Source organism: Gastrolobium bilobum, unplaced genomic scaffold (genome assembly GCF_033153095.1).
Source record: "Gastrolobium bilobum isolate Gb01-03AN ecotype WA unplaced genomic scaffold, APGP_CSIRO_Gbil_v1 utg1171, whole genome shotgun sequence".
NCBI classification, from domain to species: Eukaryota; Viridiplantae; Streptophyta; class Magnoliopsida; order Fabales; family Fabaceae; genus Gastrolobium; species Gastrolobium bilobum.
The window spans coordinates 378,034-400,000 of record NW_026898272.1 but is presented as its reverse complement, the minus strand read 5'-3'; the positions used below and the strand labels follow the sequence as shown (position 1 = coordinate 400,000).

Sequence of the window (21,967 nt, the reverse complement as noted above, 5' to 3'; positions counted from 1 at the left end):
ATTCATCTCTTATTTGCCCAAAACCCTCCATGTCCAACTCATGAACACTCATCTCTTGATTAGGATTGTTCCAATTAATATTTGTATAATCTAGAGTTTTATTCCAAAATGCAGTATGAATTGATCTACACATCCACATTTGCTAGCAGATGCAAATATTAAATTAACATGTCAAGTAAATCATGTGACTACTAAACTTCCCATTTGTTGTGGATGCTCATTAATAGGTCATGATGATGCAACTTGAGAAGCGATATAAACAAGGGTTGACAAGTCAAGTGGACCAATATTAGCATCAAAATTACCTTTATGTCAGTCAATATGAATGAACAATTATAAGATATTTAACCTTGGTCATCATGTTCACCATCATCATCGCTATATTGGATATTATTATCCATACTCCAACTATAATCATTTTCTGCTATGTCAACTCCTTCTCTAGGAGAGAAGTTTTTGTAGATATTATTCTATACTCCAACTATAATCATTTTCAGCTGTGTCAACTCCTTCAGAACCACAAAAATTCACTGGTCCCCTTTTAAAAAATATGAGACATAGATGGAAATAAAAATGAAAGAAAAGAATAAAATAATTTTATTTTTTTTGGAAATACAAAAGAGGAACACTGAATTTTTATGGTCCTAGACCACAAAAACTTTTTTTCTTCTCCTAAAGTAATCTAATAGTTATTTGGTGCAGTTACAGATGATGGGACATATTTCTATCATTACAATTTGATGGTTGAATATTCAAATTCTGCAATTGAATTGGTAATGGGTTTTATTAACGTTATGTTACATAACATAAGTTTAGTTTTCAACACACGCAATAAAGGAGAAAGAGAGAGTGAAATGATGAAAAAGAAAGAAAAATATATGGACCCCACCTCTTTAATATGTGTAAAAAAATAAATTTATTTTATATAACATAATAAACATAAAATCTAGTGGTAATTATGAGCTTTCAACATAGTCTATGTCGGCATACAACTCAAACATTATCATTATAGACCACTTAATTGCAAGCACTAAACATCTTTATTGTAAAAAATTTGCATATGAATATAGATGACCTCCTGTTGAGATATCAGAAATTACACATAAGGCAAGAAATTATTTGGTTTGCATCAAGCTTCAATTTCACATAATTTTATACTTTCAAAAAATTGTAGCTCATGTCTCGATTCGAAAATAGTCTCATAGTCAACTCAAATAGTTGATATTTGTGAGAACACTGATACCAACTTGTCTCAAATAGATAATTATGGTTGGTTTATAAAAATAAAATAAAATACAAGTTTCTTTTTCTATTTGAGAAAAATATGTATTCTTTTAAAGGATATAGAATTATGTCACTTTAAGTGAGAAAAATATACAAGCTAATATTTTTATTTAAAATTTAAATTAAAAAAATTCATTTTCTCTCCTATAATTTTTATTACTTGTGTTTTTCTCTTTCTTGATGGTATAATTTTTTATTTTATTAGACACTTTGTATTTTCTTATTTTTTATTTATTTATTTGAGTGAGGATATTCTAACTACCAAAAGTTTTGATTATTAACTTACTACCCATCACATCACCATTGGATCAAAGAGAATGTTAAAAAGTTTGAAAAAATGTTAATCTAATGGTGATTAGATAAATAATAAGTTGGTAGTAGAAAATTTTGATAGTTAGAACATATGTCGTGTATTTGTTTTGCATTGCACTATTCAATCTGCCGAGAAAGTGACCAATTCCATTCAAGCATTGCCCGGTCCCCACCACCAAGCAACCGTTTTTTGGTTTAGTTTCTTGTCACGTTGTTATTCCCATCTCTCTTTGGATGCTCATTCTGCATTCTCTTTGATTTCATTCCAAAACCACATTTTCATTCATTTCAACCCAAAATGGCGACCATGACGAGCTTGATCGGCCTCATCAATAAGATCCAACGTGCGTGCACTGTCTTGGGTGACCATGGCGGCGAGGGTTTATCCCTCTGGGAGGCTCTTCCCACCGTCGCTGTGGTTGGAGGACAGGTACGCTTTTCTTCTTAAGCTTCTCTTTTTGGTTCGTGTTTTTCAAAAAATGGCTTTTTATTTATTTATTTATTTTTGTGATTGTGTTTGTGGAAAATCAGAGCTCAGGGAAATCGTCAGTGTTGGAGAGTGTGGTCGGAAGGGATTTTCTGCCACGTGGATCTGGTAATGATGTTGTTTGCTTCTTTAATGGAATCAACCATTTCAACTCATAAACTTATTTTATTAATAGAATGGGGTGGTGAGGGTTGAACTCATGACATGTAAAGAACTTTTTCAACTCAAAAGCTTAAGGTATAAGAATGACGATGAGATCGTGAGTTCGATCTTTACTGCCCTCAATTTCTAATGAAATTAAGTCAGCACAAAGTAGAACTAAAATATGGGCTTATGCACGAAAGGATATGTTAGAGAGATAGAATATAAAACCATTAAAGGCCCGTCACTTACAAGCTTAAGTTAAGTTTTTGGCTTGAATTGGCGCTTTACATTTAACATTCTCTCTTCTTCTTTTTTTTTATCAATACAATGGTGAGAATTGTACACATAACCTAATACAAACTATCCCTCACCACTAGACTAATCCTAATAACATAGTTATGTGTTGCTGCCATGCTAGCAAGTGGTAGTTACTGTGCTATCTACTTATGGAAAGTTGATGTCAAGTGTGAAATGGAATGACATTGAGATTTGAACTTGATCCAAAAGATGCAAACTTACAAAATAATGTTTTTTTTTTCTTGGCTTGTCTTGAAGCCGGAAAAGAGATGTACTTTTGAGAAATTTTCAATCGTATATCGCTAGCAAGGTTGTCATGGTCTTTTTCCTTCTCTGTTTGACGGCAAAGATTATTCATTATTTCATTGATGATAGTGAGGTATTTATATTTTTATTCATCTGAATGTCTATACGACATCATGTTTCATTATTTGTAAATTGTAAGGTATCGTCACACGGAGGCCACTAGTGCTGCAACTTCACAAGACAGATGATGGGCAACAGGAATATGCTGAGTTTCTTCATGCACCTAGGAAGAGATTGAGTGACTTCGGTAAATCAAATTTCTAACTAATAAAATCTTTTCTATTTCAGTGAGATTGGCAGTAATGATTAGCTGACATCAGGTGAAGTCACTTGTATAGTCTTCAATTGATTTAATATTAATAAGCCAATCCCAAATTAGTTGTGATCAAGAACTGAAAATTTATACTTTAATTGAGCTTAATGGAGCACTGCCCTTCCCATAGAGGGTGGTAGATTTAACCATGTGCTGCAAAATTTGCTGCTTAGTACGATACAGGAACCCATCTGATTTACTGTAATGGGCAACATAATTAGTTATCTTATTCTTCAGAACTAACAATCATTAATACATAAGTATATGTATTTAGAACAGGTCTATGGTTGTAGATGAGAGTAGGCTCTCTTAGGCCAGTTTTGGCAGGGCTGTGAAGTTAGTTTATATGTCCATTGTTCAGCATGGCTAACAAAGTGGCAGCAAGAATTAGTTCCATTGTAAATTGGCAAATTGCCAATTAATTGGTTCTCTTGCATTACTTGGTCGAACTTAACTAACAAATGCATTACAACTTGGATTTGGCTCGGCATAGAATGATAACTCCTTTATTGGGTTCACCTAGAAAGATATTCGTTGTAATCATTGAAGCTGCCCTTACATAGTCATAATACAGAACCCTTCCCATAGTACAAGTAAGCGAAATAAATTCCTCTTGAAAATGCCTACTATGTGCTCCAACAGATGCACCAGAGAACAAAATACATTACACACGGAGACCAAGGTTTAGCCTTTTAATTTTGGATTCGATCAACCAATATAAAAGCAAGAATAAGTTAAGGGAAAATAAATAATAAATAAGAAAAGATAATATATATATATATAATAAAAATAAATAAATAAAAACAGAAAAATAAATTAACTGAACTGCGAGATAGTTAGATTTCCCAATTAACCTTCTTTATCTTCCTGGATCCGAAAGTGGCTGCCCCCTGATTTGATTGGAGCTTAGTGGATCCATAGGAGTGTCAAGTTTCCTCAAGAATGTTGATTGCTTATTTCCTTTATGAATTTATGATACCATCATTGAATTGTGCCATTTCTATTCCAATATAGAAATTTACCAAGATCTTTAAGATGAAAGTGTTGACCAAGGTATTGTTTTATTGAATGATTCCAAACTGCCAATGATTATGATGTCGTTGACATATACAATCTAATAAATGCATCATTGAGCTAAATGGCAGTAAAAGACAGAGCGGTCAATTTCACTATGTGTCGTATTGCTGAACTATTGTGCTAAATCGGCCAAACGAAGCCTGAAGAGATTGATTAAGACAGTAAAAATAGTTGTGAAGACAACATATCCCAGTAGACTTCCCTAGAGCAAGAAATCTTAGAGGTTGCTCCATATAAACTTATTTTTCCAAATCACCATGGAGAACAGCATTTTTGATATCTAGCTAATGAAGTGGCCAGTGGTGAATAGCATCCATGGATAGAAATAGGCATAAAAAAACCATTTTCATCTCGGTTGAGAATGTGTCTTTATAATCCAAGACAGAGATTTGAGCATACTATTTAGCCACCAGACAAGCCTTAAGGTGGTCAAACTTGCTATTTAGGCCAACCTTAATGATAAAAATCCAATAACAACCAACAACGGACTTCATAGGAGGTAGAGGAATCAATTCCCAAGTGTCATTCTTTTGAAGTGCATTCATCTCATCAATTATAGTCTATCTGCATCCAGGATGTGGTAATGCTTCACCTGTAGACTATGGAATAGTAACAGAAGACAAGGAAGAAAGACAAGTATATTGCGAAAAAGAAAGGCGATGACAACTTAATGTGACATAATGAGGAAAAGAGTTATGAGTTGAGTATGCTTTTCTCAGAGCAATGGGAAGGTCAAACTCAAGATGCCTGAGTTGGTGGAGGAGTTGTCTCTGGGTGAGATTCCGTTGGGGCCTCATTAGCAACAAGAGGAGGAGGTAGTTTGGTAGTAGCGAGTGGTTCCTGAGGTAGATGAGGTGGTTGCCCATGATGATAGACCTGTAATGGACGAGTGGTGGTGGAAGGTCCCTCAACAAGGCAGGATGAGGGTGAAGGAACATTGACGAGGACAAGAGAAGGAGGAATGGACATAACTAGTATAGAATATAGATAATTGTTGGAAATATAACAAAACAATAGAGAATGGATAATACTCTTATATTAAAAGCAAACTCTTCAACAATACAAGACTCTATTAACAATTTTTTTCTCTCTCTCTAAGTGCTACGGCACTTTCTTTCTTTTTTCTTATCTCTCCTTCTTGTTTTTTTTTTTAATGCATAAACACATAATACATAAACTATTTATAAAGCTTCAGCCACTTAAGATGTTGCCGACACCACAATCTTATTACATGACACCTGTTAACATGAATCCTTACTAATCGATTTCATAATGGACAACTATTTTACTAACTTTCTACCAACATGACACCTTTTACTTGATACAATTTTGCTTGGGTTACTCATCACAATTTTGCTTTCTCAAGTATTGTAGATCCTTCTAGCAAAGGTGGTAGAGTTTGTAGTTTCTAACCATAGTAGTTAAAATCGGATTGCGGTCCGTTGCGGCCAACCCTGAAAAACGCTATAGCGCTATAGCGGGTTGCGGAAATAGCGGAATGTATTAACATAACCAAGATACACCATACATATATATGCTAAAAAATAAAAATCAATCAATAATAATAAAGAATTGCTCCAAAACAAATAGGAATTCCAAGTAGCCAATTAAAAGATCTAAATATTGTCAATATCCCAAACATAACAATATCCAAAACATATTCCATTCTGTTTCCATATTCAAATGTCAAAAAGAACTAATCAGAATCTTCAATTCCATCATCACCAAAGTCTGTTTCAGCCTCACTGTCACGAGTGTCTATATTATACAATTGTTCTGGCACATCTTCAAGTCCTTTTGTTTTTATAATGTCCTTTCCTTTAGAACTTGAAGGCAAAGTAGTGGACCTTGTCTGCTGTCTAGTGTAAACTATAGGTTCATCAGCATTAGTTACATTTGCAATTACACCCCAGGTCAAGGTATCACCCTCAAATACAACTTCATTCTCATTATGTTCCCCATTTCGACCTATATCTCCTATCAACCATTCATTGCTTTCATCAATCAATACCATTTAGGAGAATGGGATCAATCAGATCACGACTGTCGAATCGGTGTTTAAGAGTTTGTTATATTTAATATAGACCAAGTCCTGCAACTTCTGATGCTCAAGTCTACTTCGCTTCTTGGAATGAATCTATTTGACAATTATCAAGATACCATGTTAGGATTAGGATTAGGAAAGACGCGGATTAGGATTCCTCTTGTTAGGCTCTAGATACCATGTTAATTATCAAGATACAAGAGGTATTGATTGTAATCCTTGTGTCAACTACACGAAGGAGATTTCATTTATATATTAAACCAAATAAGAGATACAAAGACATATACACAATGTGGGACTTCTATGATACTATTTACAACAACACTCCCCATATAATTTTACGAGTCTTTTATGTGAATCAAATTAAAATCCAAAAGATGGAAAGGTAATAAAGAGGAATAGTGGAAAGAAACATATAGACAGATTATATTTGCATTTTACTTTTTACTTGTATGTTACGCAAGTGAGAAAATATACTATTTTGGAGGGATTTGAGAAACTTAAATCCTAAATTTTATATTCCTTTTCTAAATGCATATTTTCCACAAAAGAAAATGGTTAAATATTGAACATAATAAATTAAAAGATGTACGCTGTGTTTTCTTAATATTTAAATTATAAATGATAATAACATAAAAGCTTATGATTGTGCATAATGAACTTTCATTTTCATTTCTATCCCATGCAGCTGCTGTGAGGCAGGAAATTTCAGATGAAACAGATCGTATAACTGGGAAGTCAAAGCAAATTTCAAACATTCCGATTCACCTCAGCATATATTCTCCACATGGTATTTATTTGCACTACCCCTCGACAGCAGCATAGATGGAAGCAATTCAATTAATATTTTATAAAATATTGTAACATTATCCTTTGTGTCCTTTTCACCGTTTCCACCCTTCTTATTGAAGATTTTATTGTGGTAATTAATGGAAGCATATGGTTTAAAGTAAGGCTATTTTTTGTGGAGTAGTTAAACTATTCTTCTCTTCTAAATCTTGGAGGACTTTTTGTCTTGCTTTCTTTCCTCTTCAAGTTGCCTATACTATTCAGATGTGTAGAGCAGTCTCATTCAATCATTTTCCCGTGAACCAATGTGCTGATTTCACTCTTTTCAGTTCGTGCCAAGGAAAATTATAATTTAGGTTGTAAGTTTTATTTTGAACTGCTTACATGATGTATAAAGAATAGTATTCATAGCATCAAGAGTCAATTGAACATGGTAAAGAAACTGGTCTATGGATAATTGCAGACACACGTCAGATATACTTCGCATTTTCCATATGTTCATTTTTAAACTTCAATTCAATTCTAGTTCTGTTGTTACCAGTTTTTACCTAATTCTTCATTTGATTGGAGCAGAACTGTATTTTTAAGGAGGTTTCTTTGGCACATGACTTGGTTTGGGATAAGTTGGTCATTCGTTCTGTTAGTTTTCTCTTCTTTCCTGGTTGTCTTCTATTTTGTTCTTTTGTTTTGGAGGATTTCTTATCCTCCTTTCTCTTTGTTATTTTTTTCTCTTCATCTTAATAAATTTCTTCTTTTATTAATAAATTTTGGCTTAGTTCTTGATTTATGAGGAGGCAGAGGAGCAGCTTCTGCTCAGGCTTAGAAGATGAGGAATGTTGGTCTCTTTCACGTTCAGATTCATGTTTTTCATCAACATTTTTTAAGCTTTCTGATTTTTTGTTTATAAATGAAAAAGAATCATTGTTTCATATCTCCTCTATATGGTTCTATACTTTACTGATTTTCTAATGAAGGCTGGGCACACAGTTTCTTATAAATACCACACTTTATTTTCTTAAATAGTACCTTTCTTGTTTGTCATGGACACTTAAGAAAAAGTAGCTGTGTTGCATACATGTGCTAGACACTCATGTCAAACTCATTGCAACATCATAAAAAGAACTCGGATACTCTCAATTTTGTTGTTTCATAATGTTAGTGTCAGTGTTAGTCTCTTGAGTCATTAGGTTTGAAATTTTATGCTTTATTGTCCTCTACTGTCCTATCTTCTAGAAGCCCCTTTTTCCCTATATTTATTTATTTTCTCACATCTGTTCTTGTCTTTTTTGGATTTTTCTACTGCCCATCCCAATTGGTTTGGGATAAAGGTGATATTGATGTTATCTCTTTTGAGATAAAAGAAAAAATTTGTTAAGAATGAGAGAAGATTACACAGAGTTAGGAGGATAAGAGATCCTCCTTAGAAGAAAGGGAAAAAAACAACATAGAATAAAGAAAACATCAATGAAGCAAAGCTACCTGATATATCCATAAAGGAAACCGTTTTAAAAAGACCATGTGTTTGACAAGTAGAAGCCAATCGCCTAATCTTACGGGAACAAATATATATAAGAGAAAGTTGGAGCAGCACGTATTAAGGAGAAGATTATGGAAACTCACCTAAGGTGGTTTGGTCATGTGAAAAGAAGACCAATGGAAGCTATAACTAGAATAGTAGGTCAAATGGAAGATAAAAAGGGAAAACTCAAGGCACAAGGCTCCTTGATTTGTGAGGATAGAGGTGAGGGTCGATTGTACGCAATCTTACCCTTGCAATTTTGCAAAGAGACTGTTTCCCGATCTCGAACCCGTGGCCTTCCAATCACAACAGAGCAGCCATCTGGTCAAATGGAAGATAGTTTGATAAAAATGGGTAGAGAAGACCTGGAAAAAACATTTGGAGAGACATTAAAGAAGAAATAAATGGTCTTACTAAAAATTTGGTTTTAATTGAAGCCAATGGCATTGATAGATTCATATAGCTGACCCCACCTAGTGGGATAAGGCATGGTTGTTGTTGTATTTTCTTCCTACGTTACTCTTGCAGCTTATAACAGTTTGGAAAACATAACTTGGTAAATTTCTTTTGGTTGTGGAACACTACATTTCTAATACACATCCTTCTAATTGAGAATATGAAACATATAATTTCTTCTTCACTAATAGTGTCCTCTTTCCATAACACTTTGATTTGAGTTGCATGATGATTTTGAATGGCTTTGTCTGCAGTGGTGAACTTAACCCTGATAGACCTTCCTGGGTTGACAAAGGTTGCTGTAGGTAAATTTTCACACATTTCTTGGCATTTTTAGACAAATTGGGTGGTATTATGAGAGGACTCATCATAGTGTTTAATGAATAACAGAATTTGTGCTTCTTTCACAGAGGGACAATCCGAAACTATTGTTCAAGATATTGAGAACATGGTCCGTTCTTATGTTGAGAAGGTAATTGTACTCTTGACATAAAAAGAATACTCAGATATGATTAAAAATTGTATTAAACAAGCATGATATAAGATTTTGACTACATCGGTAGTTATTAAAGGAGGAAATTGATTCATATACTACAAACTCTCTCCAAAGAAGACACCAAGTTCCAGTAACGACCCATTAAACTTCTACACAGGAAATCAAGGACAAAAACTTATGTTAGTGGTTCCTTCTCAATGATTGGAGAAAGCAAGAAGAATTCACTCTGCAAAATAACATTTTCCTTTCAGTCATCTCTTTTCAAGTGGCCATCACCATTTGCTCATAAGTTATAATTAACCATAAATTCATTATTAACCTGATTTCTGCATGATTGACTAGCTTGCATTTGAATCTGATGATTAGAACATGAACATAATTTGAAACCTATACAGTGATTCATGTTTGAAGAAAGTGGACGATGTAGTTGAATTATTAAGTGATTACCCATTTCCTTGATTGTTGGAAATTGTAATTGATTTTAAAGGTACTCTCTGTTAATATAATAATGTGTTTTGCTAACAATTAATATTGTATAATTTTGGTAAGTCATATTAAGCAAACTGAACCAATAAATATGCATTTTCCAAATTCACTATGTATTGAATCTTATCATTGATCTTCTCTTTGTCTTTCATAAGCAATCTAATGGAGTTTTCTGATAGTGCAGCCCAATTGCATTATATTGGCCATCTCTCCTGCAAACCAAGATATTGCCACTTCAGATGCAATAAAAATTGCAAAAGAAGTTGATCCTTCGGGTATGTCTTTTTATGTTTGAAGGAATTTTAAGTGTATACAGTGTTTCCTCTGGTCATTGTCTTTCTTTTTATGTTTTAGCCAAGACTCATGTAGAAAAACCTTTGTTATTTTATTCTTGTTTCAGGTGAAAGAACATTTGGAGTGTTGACTAAACTTGATCTTATGGATAAAGGAACTAATGCTGTTGAGGTATAATTTCTCTAACAACTGTCTGGTTATCTTCTGTTTTGAAGTTCTATCCCAAATTGATCTCCATGTTATTAAGATGGAGTTTATCACCTAGTGAAAAGTTATGTATTTATGTGAATCTTAAAGGTCCTCGAAGGAAGGCAATACAGGTTGCAGCATCCTTGGGTTGGAATTGTTAATCGTTCACAAGCTGATATCAATAAAAACGTTGACATGATTGTCGCTCGCAAGAAGGAGCGTGAATATTTTGAGACAAGCCCTGAATATGGACATTTGGCACATAAAATGGGCGCAGAATATCTTGCCAAGCTTCTATCTGAGGTATTCTAATTATTATTCATGTTATTTTCCTTAACGTTGTGGTCGTGATACTTTTTTCTTAAAGTGATTTCTGTATGCTCTAATTCATCCTATGATGAGTAATTTCCCTTTCTATCCTTCACTGGCACTTATCTATTCAGCATTTGGAGTATGCTATTAGGCAACGGATACCTAGTATCATTGCCTTAATAAATAAAACCATTGATGAGCTTAATGCAGAGTTGGACCGGATTGGCAGGCCTATAGCTGTGGACTCAGGGGTATGAACTTAGAACAATGCTGAAATCAATCTTCTATGATTTGAAACTACTTGATTTCTTCTTATACTAAGTAGTGTTATTTTTTTATAGGCCCAACTATACACTATTTTAGAGATGTGTCGTGCATTTGACAAAGTATTTAAGGAACACCTGGATGGAGGGTAAGCGCCCTTATTAAGTTTTTGACAGTAGTTTTGGGCAAAAGTTCTTCTAACTCCTGAAGCAGAGAGTAATTGGAAAAAAATAAATAACATAATTGAGTTTAATTAGATACACCTGTATAGGATGCTGTTGTTTTGTTATGAAATAATTTTATGCAACTAATTTTCCTTTTCTTGTTAATTTTTTGGGGAGTAAATATATTTGATTAAGTAACCAACTTCTATTTTAGACGTCCTGGTGGGGATCGGATTTATGGTGTTTTTGACAACCAATTACCGGCTGCTCTGAAAAAACTCCCCTTTGATCGTCATCTTTCCATAAAAAACGTCCAGCGAGTTGTTACAGAAGCTGATGGTTATCAGCCCCATCTGATTGCTCCAGAGCAAGGCTACAGAAGACTTATTGATGGATCTATCGGCTATTTCAAAGGCCCAGCTGAAGCCTCTGTGGATGCTGTAATCCTCTTGACTATGTTTTATACAATAATCTGTTCAATGTGGGAAGCACAAATGCATTTATTCCTTGATCCGTTTAATAGGTGATGGATGTACCAGATATTAATATGCTTGAATAAACTTGTTTATGCATAATATGATTACTTGTTTGCGTGGACATCCTGCTCATATACCGTGTTTCAAGTTTTAAAGGAATGCTTTATCTCCTTACGAGTAGTGCACCTTTTCATCCATGGACTGGGGTGTTCTTCAATTTATTTTATCCTTTAACTTACAAATTTTTTGCTGTCATCTACTTTCAGGTCCACCTCGTTTTAAAGGAATTAGTACGGAAGTCAATTGCAGCAACTGAGGTAAGCAATGTTTTAAGTTGATATAATTCTTTCAGAAAAGCCCTTGATTTTCAAATAAAACACTCGCAAGTGGGATGATCTTGTTCTTATTCTGCATGTAAGTGACATTGGTGTTCCTGTGCTTGTGGAAAAGGTGAATGAATGTTCCAGTTTTAGCTTCACCCTAAAATATTAAGAGTGTTCTGTTTTACTGTTGGAACAAGGAAATGAAGAGTTGGAGTTAGAAAACTGGATGGAAGAGGAGAAAAAAGGTCATAGGCATAAGATGTGGTGTTTTAAAATAAATTCATGTAACACATTTTGGGGATGGCCTTGGCTAAGCTAAGTAGAAGTAGAATACCGCCTACTTTCTCTTCAGGAATAAAAGGATATCTTTATAATTTTATATTTTCTGGATTAAAGTTTAAAATTCTCATAATGGAAACTCAATTTATGTAATTTTGAACTGTGGAATAATTCTATGTCCTCCTTTTAGGACTTGAAACAAAAATCTAGCACTCTATCATATTGCTCTAATTTTATAGATTTAAAGAATTAGGAAAACCAAGTATAACTCATCTCACTAGGAAGTTTGAAAGAACGCTCCATAAACAATTAGCTTTTTTTCTGATTAACTTGTCATGAAAACTGTTGCTTTACATGTATGGAAATTCAAACTCACCTGGAATGCCCCCCCAACTTCACCTAGGATTCAGGAAGTTACAAAGTGAAATAATTCTTACGCTCTTACAATTTTATGGCATATAGGAATTGAAGAGGTTTCCAACACTTCAATCTGAGATAGCCACAGCTGCAAATGACGCTTTGGAAAGATTCAGAGATGAAAGTAGGAAAACAGTGACACGGCTAGTTGATATGGAGTCTAGCTATCTAACAGTGGAATTTTTTCGGAAGATTCATCTTGAACCAGAAAAGAACCCAAGTCGGAATAGTCCTAATCCCAATATGGACAATTACACAGATAATCATCTCCGGAAAATTGGTATATAATTTACTAGAAGCCTTCTAACCACATGCACAACACAAAAAAGTCCACATTTTGAGATTTTTAGAATTTCTCCCTTTTGCTCCTATATCAGGTTGTGTTTATTGGTTCTATAAAAATTAAGAATTGGGTGCTTTGATAAGTCATTTATTTTAGGTATCACGTTAAAGCTGGTTTTGAATTTAAATGTTGTTGAACGAATGTCAGAAATAGTGTGATACCAGATGTGTTACAATAGAAAGTAATAACACCTATCTATACTAACAATTAGGACAAGAGTTAGTGTATTTCTACTAGTACAAGCCCTTCCCAGTATGTCTGCTAAAATAATAAGATTTCGATTATAGTAACAAATATCTTATTGCTACTTGTTATGGATTTTAATTGAACAATATTTACAGATCTGTAAAATTGGATATTCACTCACGATTCTCAGTTTTTCCTTGAATTGTTATAAGAAATAGATTCCTGATTGTTATAATATTCTGTGATTCTTTTTTCAGGATCAAATGTTAGTGCTTATATCAACATGATTTGTGATACACTTAAAAATTCTATACCAAAGGCCGTCGTTTATTGTCAAGTTAGAGAGGCAAAGAGATCATTGCTTAACCACTTTTATGTTCAAGTTGGGAAAAGGGAGGTATGAGTCTAGATCTTTTTGTTAAATTTTTGCAAATATGTCCAATTTCCACCTCCTTCCCCAAAAGTGTTCTTTGCTTGGTTTAGAGAATGATAAATTTTGATTCTGTTGGGTTTGCGCGAGTTCACTGATTTTCCAATGTGTCTGTTCTTTCAGTGAAAAATTTAATGAACAGTGTCAGTATCTTAACAAACGTAAAATGATATTGGCTGTCGTACATCTCATGGAAGACGTTTAACAAATGCTGGATATATTGAATCTAATATCATAATAGTTTTGGATGAACTCTTTGAATTCATTGGTAAAGACAACTTGGAAGGCTATAATATAAAAATATTAAGATATAATATAATATAAAGACAACTTGGAAGACTATGGTTTTTAAAAAATCACTCCCCGTTAAACCCCAACTAATAATGGTAAGGCAAGTAGCAAGGGTAGGGATAAGGCCAATCTTGTACAGAGTTTTATTTTTATATATTTGCAAAGAGACTGTTTTTCATATTCGAATTTGTGACCTTTCAATCACAAATGAGCAACTTTACCATTGTTCCAAGTATGCCCTCTTAAGAATATGGTTTTTAGGTCAAGGATAAAATCTATTTTGCCTGACCTTGACTATGATTATGCAATCATCAGCTCTTAGAGTAATGACAAATGACTTGCATGTAATTTAAACTTTTAGCTTTATCTCTCGTCATGTTAGACAAACCATCTTCCATATGCCAATCCTGCCTTAATCTTTTTCTTCTTGTGTGCTCCCATTGTTAATTTTGTTCCATCATGTCTGGTTATGATAATGAACAACATGAAGATCAATTGGTTGCACTTTTATGGATTTGGAGTGGCAGTCACTGGCCCCTTCCTTTCCATGGTGCTGCAAAGGGAAAATTCTTGGTAGAGAACTTCGAGGACTAACATCTAACTTAAGAGCATGGGGTGGGTTGTCATTGTTGGAAATATTGTGAGTAGTAATGAAGTCCTACATCGGTTAAACATGAACCAAGTAAGAACCATATAAATGCAAAAAGACTCATAGACCTACAGCCTTAAGATTTTGGGTTGAGATGTGGTGTTAGCCCATTTATTGTGGTTTATCATTTGGCCCATTGTTGAATAAATTCTTCCCAAGGTTTTGGACTCCCCTACCATTTTTAACAGTCATTGTCTGTTATTTGTGTTCTTCCACTCTTTGTTACCAATTTAGAATATGAACCAGACTTTGCATTGTGAACCTTTAGTGTTTTTTCCTCTTATTCTTTGAGACTGGTATAAATTGAGCTTTGATTGAGTTGGGTGTTATTTGCCTTTTCTGCTCTTATTAATCAGTATGGGTTAATAGCCAGACTTCAACTCGTAAATCTCCATTCCAATTATTCCTTGAGTCTGAAACTAATATAGTTTTGATTGATAAGATTTGAGTCTCTTATAACCGAAGGGGTCACATTCTCATACTCTACCGGGTCCCTTTTGTAACGCCTGGCAACTTGCAAGGATCAACGACTGTCCCCACACACTAACACGAGACTTTTCAGCGTGCTTTGTCCCCACTCGCACACTTCCCGGGAAAACTTCCCAGGAGGTCACCCATCCCTGAATTGCTCCAAGTCGCACGCTTAACTGTGGAGTTCTTCCGATCCGGGCTACCGAAAAGTAGATGCATCTTGTTAGTATAGGTAGTACCAATTAATTCTTATAAGTCATTTCCAACTGTACCGTCCCATACCAGCACAGTCTCTGAAATCCCTCTCTTTCGGGTGTTGATTCGATTCATTCATGTACCCCCATCCCTAGAAGCCTGCCAGGAGCCGCTCCTTGTCCGTGCCCTTGCGCACCGGCGATCACTCTCCGCCCTCGTCTGTAACATCCCCGTCTCGAGCTGGTTCAATTAACATACACATGATATAAACAGAAACAACGGAAGACTTAACTTACGAAAATATGAGCTAACTTTTTCTTTTTCTAACTTAGTTCTTACTCGGCGTAAACGAAAATCGGGCAGAGTTTCCTCTATAAATCGGACAACTGGAGATTTTTCAATCCCACTCAGAAGCGTTTCCTGATAAACAGTTTATACAGCATATTAATCCAGAAGTACCAATCATGCAAATATAATCAGATACCCATCCATGGGCGCATGCAAAATATGGCTTCGTGCCACTATCCTAATCAGCATGCAATCCAATAAGAAATCATAAACTGAATAATACATCATCATATAACGTGCCTGAATACCCAAATGTACATGCATCAAAGCGACAAACATGTACAAAACATATACAGGCCATATACAAAATAAAGGATCAATATCATGATCCATCAAATGCGAAAATACTAAAAGACATCAAACACTCCAAAAAGGTAGTAGCCTACAGCCACTCAAAATCCGATCTGTCAACTGCCTCAGCCACGTGTCGTGTCCCTGCCTAGTGAGGACTCACCGGGAATCTGGGCACCTGAAAATATGTCCCCAAAGAGGGGTGAGATTACAAATCTCAATAAGCTCCAGGTTTATAGAGAATTCTCCATACCCCTGGCTCACTCCTGCATGAAAGTCAGATACAAAGTATACGAATACAACATATAACAGATATCATAACAGAACAGAGCATATATCCATATCATATCAGAGATGTGCGCCGTCATTCCCAAGGGAGGACCCCAAGCGAAAATCAACGCACGTGTTCCCGAGGGAGGACCCCAAAGCGGAACCAGACATATCAGAGGCGTACACCATCAGTCCCGAGGGAGGACCCCAAAGCGGACGTCCGGGTACTATACAATCAATGGCCAGAGATTGTTACAGAAATCATATTACAGAAGTCATATCAGAGCAAAACATATCATGTTATCAAATAACTCTATATGAATGCATCTATACAAAGCATCTAAATAACAGTCATACAGTCCAACCATAGTTCACTAATCATGGTGGAGCACTCAAGCCGGAAAAGACTCCTTAAACATAGAGCTTACCTCTTGAAGCTTTACCAATACGCTTACTTGTTGCACAAGTTACTTATATGTCTTCAAGAGATTTCGATCCTTTTTAGTCCCTAGGTACACCTAGATCAAGAATCCACAAATCCAAAATCAATAAAATGTCATCATGCCTAGCTTTCACAGAAGGCATACATTTTATCGCTTATATTCATTTCTTTATATTTTTGCCAATACACAAGTCTAGACCACCTTATACTCGTTAGCGTTCTTTAATTTAATCAAGTGTTCACTTGAGAATTCTCCAATATAATTCTTGCCACTTTCCTTAAAAGGTCGTGGACCTACCTAGAGGAGAACAAAATATCTTTCAACGATTTTTAATTCATTTCACTTTCTTTAACTCGTTCATTTTATACATTGCATTACAACACATTTTATTAAAATAAGATGTGACAAAATGTCCCCTATACTACCCTCTAGGTCGAACACTATAAGGAAAAGGCAAGGGCTCTTTTCTTATTAATTACATGTAACTTACACATACAAATGTATGTTTCCATATTGTTCTAACATAATGTTTGAACATCAAGCCCCTCACCACTCTCCATAGCCGAAACATAGGGAATCAAGACACAAAGGATTTTTCCCACTTTGGCCTTTACACTAATTTACCAAATTCATACACACTCCAACACATTAGACACTCTAAATATATCAAATAAAATTTTGCACAATGCACCCTACGTGACCCATCATGGCCGAAGCATAGAGGAGGGCATAGGATTTTTTTCTAATTTTTTTACATACATATTAACACTTATTTTCATTTCCTAAATCCAAAACATCAAGGATTCATCATCAATCAAAGTTTAACACACAATGCTTTACCACCAAAGCATATTCATAATTTTATAACTTAAATAATCAAGACACTATCATGAAAATAGAGGTTTGTTACCTCTAATCAACTACCAAAGCCTAGAAGACACATCTCCAAGCAAGGCTCCTTCAAAAATGCACCTTTTCTTCTTTGATGAATAGTGTCACGAAAATGAGATGACCAGTATCTCTCTCCACACACGAAATCAGCTCAAACGGAGGGGTGGAATAGCTTCCTTGGACGATTTCCTATGAGATTGGTATATTGGGTGGAAGATTTGGTGGCTTAACCATGGAGAAATCAAAGAAAGAAGAAGACAACCCCAAACCCTTCCCCCATGGCTGCAGCTCAGTTTTGAGAGTGAGGAGAGGAGAGAGAAACTGATTTGGAAATGAGACTTAAGTGACTTAAGAAGGTGAGCACATGTGGCCTTTTACCCGGGTATTTTTCTTTCGCGTATTTTCACTTAAACTAACCCGGAACTAACTCAAAGCTACAAATATATTTTTATTTTTCTAAAGTCATTTACATTACTTTTATTTTCTAAGGAACACTATTCATAATTCGCAGTGTGGTTTCTGCACCGTTTTTGACGAAATGCACAGTGAACCACTAACTGTACTTCGTTTACTTCTGAACTTAAAACTTATTAACTTATCATTTCCTTGGGCCTATATTGACTTGTTTGGCATATATTGGACTTTCTTATTCTTATTTTATCAATTATTTATTTCTGGACTCTACCGGTTGCTTAAACAGCGGTACAAATACCCGGTAGAAACACTATTCACGAGATTTTCACGGAAAGTGCCAGACTATACAATTTTTCGTTCTGAACTCATATTTGACGTCAGAATTGTCAAATTATGTCTCTAAAATCATTTTTAATCATTTAAGCTCTACCGGTAAATTCACAATTTGCAAATTCTCCGGCAGAACGCACTGTTCATAACATAGTCATAATTACAGTCAAGATACTCGAAATCGTTCACTGAATCTAATTATGGCATTTAAATCCTTAAATTAAATCTCTAATTAAGATTTATCATTTAGGGTCATTATATCGTCAGCGCTCGGGATGTTACACCTTTTTTCCGCACCTTCTTTTGCTTTTTATTGAGTATTATTTTGAAACTCCATGTTTCTGGTATTCTCCCCTTGTACTTCGATTCTCTACCCTTCCTTTTTCTCAGTTATGACTCAGGCCCTTGAGGAGCGCCCGTCCTTAAAGACATAACATTGAGTGTCCATCTTTACTTCCATGCTACCATTTTAATGTCAGGAACGTTCTTTTTGCATGATTTGGCTATTGTATTAATTTAATTACGGAATTTTTCGTTTTTAGTACTCAAATTTGAGTTGGAATATTTATATATCAATACTTATTTATATAGATATTATTTTTAAACTCAATAAATTATAACCATTAGATGGACGGAAATTAATGGTTAAGATGAGGAGTAAGACTTTTAAATCTTATACTGGAGTCAAAAGATCTCTTCCCATTTTTAAATGATAACTTTATAACATGTAACAACATCTTTTCATTTACGATTTGCTTTTATTCTTTGCATTCAGTGGACTCTCTCAAGTACTTTTGAGTGAGCTCACGGTTTTGATAATCTTGGTGGTAAGGTTAAAACAAAATTGTGTGGTGTATGCAGAAGGAGCAATTAGGGGCCATGTTGGATGAAGACCCTTCACTTATGGAAAAGAGATCACAATTAGCTAAAAGGCTTGAGTTGTACAAGCAAGCTAGGGATGATATTGACTCCGTGGCTTGGAAATAATGAAGATCTCATATGTTGCAACATGCAACACATGCTATGTGTTCAATTTTGCCCATCTACCTTATAAGGAAATTTCATCATAGATTCATTATTTAATTATTTATTTATTTATTTATTCATTCATTTATGTAACTCGAAAGCAAAAGCATACAGCTGCTGCAATAAGTTGTTTTTGCACTTGCATGTAATTCTTTTGCCCCAAGTGTATAAAGTCCGAGTTATATATTTAAGACTTTTTCAAATTAAAATAAAATTTAATGGCAACTCTTAATTTCCATAGTTAGTTGCTATAATAGTTGTGACAGTTCAGTATCGTATTATCATTTGGGCTTAAGACCCAATTCAATCATTTCCAAAGAAAACTTATAAGGCTTATGATCTACTAACTGTTCAAACTAAACTTTTAGTTCAACCTTCTCGTTGCTGGATGTTTAAGCCTTGGGCTCCAATCCTAATATCTCATTGATAAAAAACAACAAAACGAAGTCAATAAGTTTGGTTTAGTGGTAAAGGGTTTAGGTAGTTTCTATTAGGTTATATGTTCAATTCTCACCAATGTATAAAAAAAAAAATGAAACAAAATCCTAACTACACTTGGGAACTTAGGCACCATTGAAGGATTTCTCACTTCTGATGAAATGGAGCCACAAAAGATGAAGGAAAAGCTTGTTTGAAAAAAAATTTAAGAAGAAAATTACATGCTCTTTAATTAGAGAGAAGATTTGTCTTGAATTCTTCCCATGTTACACCCTTCTGCAGATACTCTATATTGGCAGGGTCAAAAGGCCCTTTAATTCTATCTATGGACATTATTACTGCCCTGGCTGGAAGAATGCTTCTTGATGGGTCAGGGGAGGTACTGTAGCTCAAGCATGAAGAGAACCCCTGAAATGTATGGTAACCAAATTTCTCTGAGGAAACATCTATTTAGAGTAATTCAGCAAACCATTCTCGAAACAAAATTTGGTGAAACCATAAGACCAATAATGGAGGGTTAACAAAAGCTTATCTAAACTAATTACTCAACCAAAGTTAGTCCAATCAAAAGAATTTTGAGCAGCCACTTAGCAATGTTTGGTTAAATCTTTTAAATTAAAAATAAAAAAGTTAATCATTTTGTTTCAAATCTTTCTTTTCATTATTAACCAAGGGAAAACTTAAAAAAAGAAAGTCTAAGTTTGCTTTAGAATCACTTGCCCCTAACTTAAAAGCTTTTTTATCACTTATATCCTTAACTTTGGGCGAAAAATCTATTATACTACGGGTGCAGGTACATCACGTTAATGAGAGTGCACCACGTCAGCGTGTATTGTATCGGAAAGAGAAAAATAAAAGCAACTTTTATACTTTATACTATATCTTACCAGTAAGATATAGCGCGATATACTGAATTTCAATGCATTCGATGCACTGTAGATGCTCTCAACTTTTGGGAGTAAATGATAAAGAAACTTTAAGTTAGAGAGATAAATGACTCAAAATTTCAGGGAGGGAGAGATGAGTAAGTGATTCTGAAGAAATTTACCGAGATTGTTTGAAGTTTTGAACGTAGCCTTGCTTGCTTTCTTTTTACAATTGAATTAACTGTTCTAAGTAGATTCATTTTGGGATCAAATAATTTGTTTCTTTTTGTTTTCTCAATTGATTATCCAAACCTACTGGGGGACCAAGACACTAAAAGGAATTATTAGCATATGACAAACTGACCTTGAAGATAAGCACATCTACTTCCTCCTGGTCCACAAGTGCATGAACAAGAAGTGCTTCTCCTCTTGCTGATTGACTATAGAACTCCAACTTAGTAATCTCCTCATTATATCCATATTCATCATCTCTATCTTCATCCCCATCTTGGTATCTAACTTGCCTCCTTGCTGCACACTGAAGGGTTGTACCTCTTTGGTTGCTCAAATCCAAAACTTTAAAAGCAAAACACAAGTTTACATTGTGAGTTGGAATCTTCTTCAGAGAAGATGATATAGGCAGCATAGGTGATGACATCATTGTCCATCTGGCCAAACTTTTTGACATTATGCAAAGTTTAGAAGGATGCATATTGCATAGTATATTTGTCAAATTACCTTGTTTGTTTTAGTAACCAAACGAAGGGACTTAGAAATGTCCTGAAGATAAGGTTGCGATTAATTGGTGTGTTGGCAATTATAGAAAGAACCTAGTTTGATTTGAGCACACTCCTCCATGAAACAAACAAAACAAGAATGATGGGGCCTTTAGGTGAAGCTTGTATTCTGATGTGTGGATAAGAAAGGCATTGCGGTGTTCATCTATTTTTTATTTTTATTTTCTTCCATCATTTTAGAGTAAATATGAAAGCCGAATAAAAATGGAAGTTATGTAAATTGTTGTATGCTCGAGTTTGTAGCCAGAAGAAATTCTTTAATATTTTTTTTTCTTTTTTTTTGGAGTTACCCAACCCTAATTACCTCTTTGAGACGAGTTGGCTCCCTCCGGTATCCCCACGAGCTTCGACTCTTTGAGCCGGCTATGGGACTAATCCGGAGTGCGGGGGGTCAGTGATGGCTAAAGGTTCAGCCCCCTCCCCAAGAATGCATTCAGCAGGAATCGAACACATGTCCACCCCCACTAACTCAGCGCCAAGTTACCAACTTAGCTGCACCCATTCTTCAAAACTGTTTTGAAAATTAAGTAGACTTATTAAATGAGAATTTTTTAATATGC

General features: G+C 34.9%; 2 protein-coding genes across 7 annotated transcripts; one reads left to right on the top strand and one right to left on the bottom strand.

Annotated features, from left to right (window-relative positions):
- The first annotated feature begins 1,894 nt into the window (after nucleotides 1-1,894).
- LOC133314390 (phragmoplastin DRP1C) lies at nucleotides 1,895-19,330 on the top strand. Of its 3 annotated transcripts, none has more exons than XM_061515871.1 (16): nucleotides 1,895-2,026; nucleotides 2,128-2,191; nucleotides 2,970-3,077; nucleotides 6,953-7,054; nucleotides 9,283-9,333; nucleotides 9,439-9,500; nucleotides 10,195-10,285; nucleotides 10,411-10,475; nucleotides 10,602-10,796; nucleotides 10,937-11,056; nucleotides 11,147-11,217; nucleotides 11,448-11,673; nucleotides 11,976-12,026; nucleotides 12,774-13,008; nucleotides 13,515-13,654; nucleotides 19,142-19,330. In XM_061515871.1, exons 1-16 carry the CDS (start codon nucleotides 1,895-1,897, stop codon nucleotides 19,265-19,267), a joined length of 1,839 nt encoding a protein of 612 aa, XP_061371855.1. In that variant the 3' UTR covers nucleotides 19,268-19,330. The 3 variants fall into 3 exon arrangements, with proteins under 3 accessions (XP_061371855.1, XP_061371856.1, XP_061371857.1); XM_061515872.1 differs by having other exon boundaries at nucleotides 1,904-2,026; nucleotides 11,994-12,026; XM_061515873.1 differs by lacking the exon at nucleotides 9,283-9,333 and having other exon boundaries at nucleotides 1,904-2,026.
- Nucleotides 15,770-21,449, bottom strand: LOC133314391 (uncharacterized). Of its 4 annotated transcripts, XR_009751949.1 has the most exons (4): nucleotides 20,975-21,437; nucleotides 19,966-20,152; nucleotides 16,631-16,720; nucleotides 15,793-16,110 (listed from the first exon to the last, which is right to left on the bottom strand). XR_009751949.1 is itself a non-coding variant. In XM_061515876.1 (3 exons), exons 1-2 carry the CDS (start codon nucleotides 21,320-21,322, stop codon nucleotides 19,973-19,975), a joined length of 528 nt encoding a protein of 175 aa, XP_061371860.1. In that variant the 5' UTR covers nucleotides 21,323-21,437; the 3' UTR covers nucleotides 15,796-16,110; nucleotides 19,966-19,972. The 4 variants fall into 4 exon arrangements, 3 of the variants coding, with proteins under 3 accessions (XP_061371861.1, XP_061371860.1, XP_061371859.1); XM_061515876.1 differs by lacking the exon at nucleotides 16,631-16,720 and having other exon boundaries at nucleotides 15,796-16,110; XM_061515877.1 differs by lacking the exons at nucleotides 16,631-16,720; nucleotides 19,966-20,152 and having other exon boundaries at nucleotides 15,770-16,110; nucleotides 20,975-21,449.
- Nucleotides 21,450-21,967: the final 518 nt, after the last annotated feature.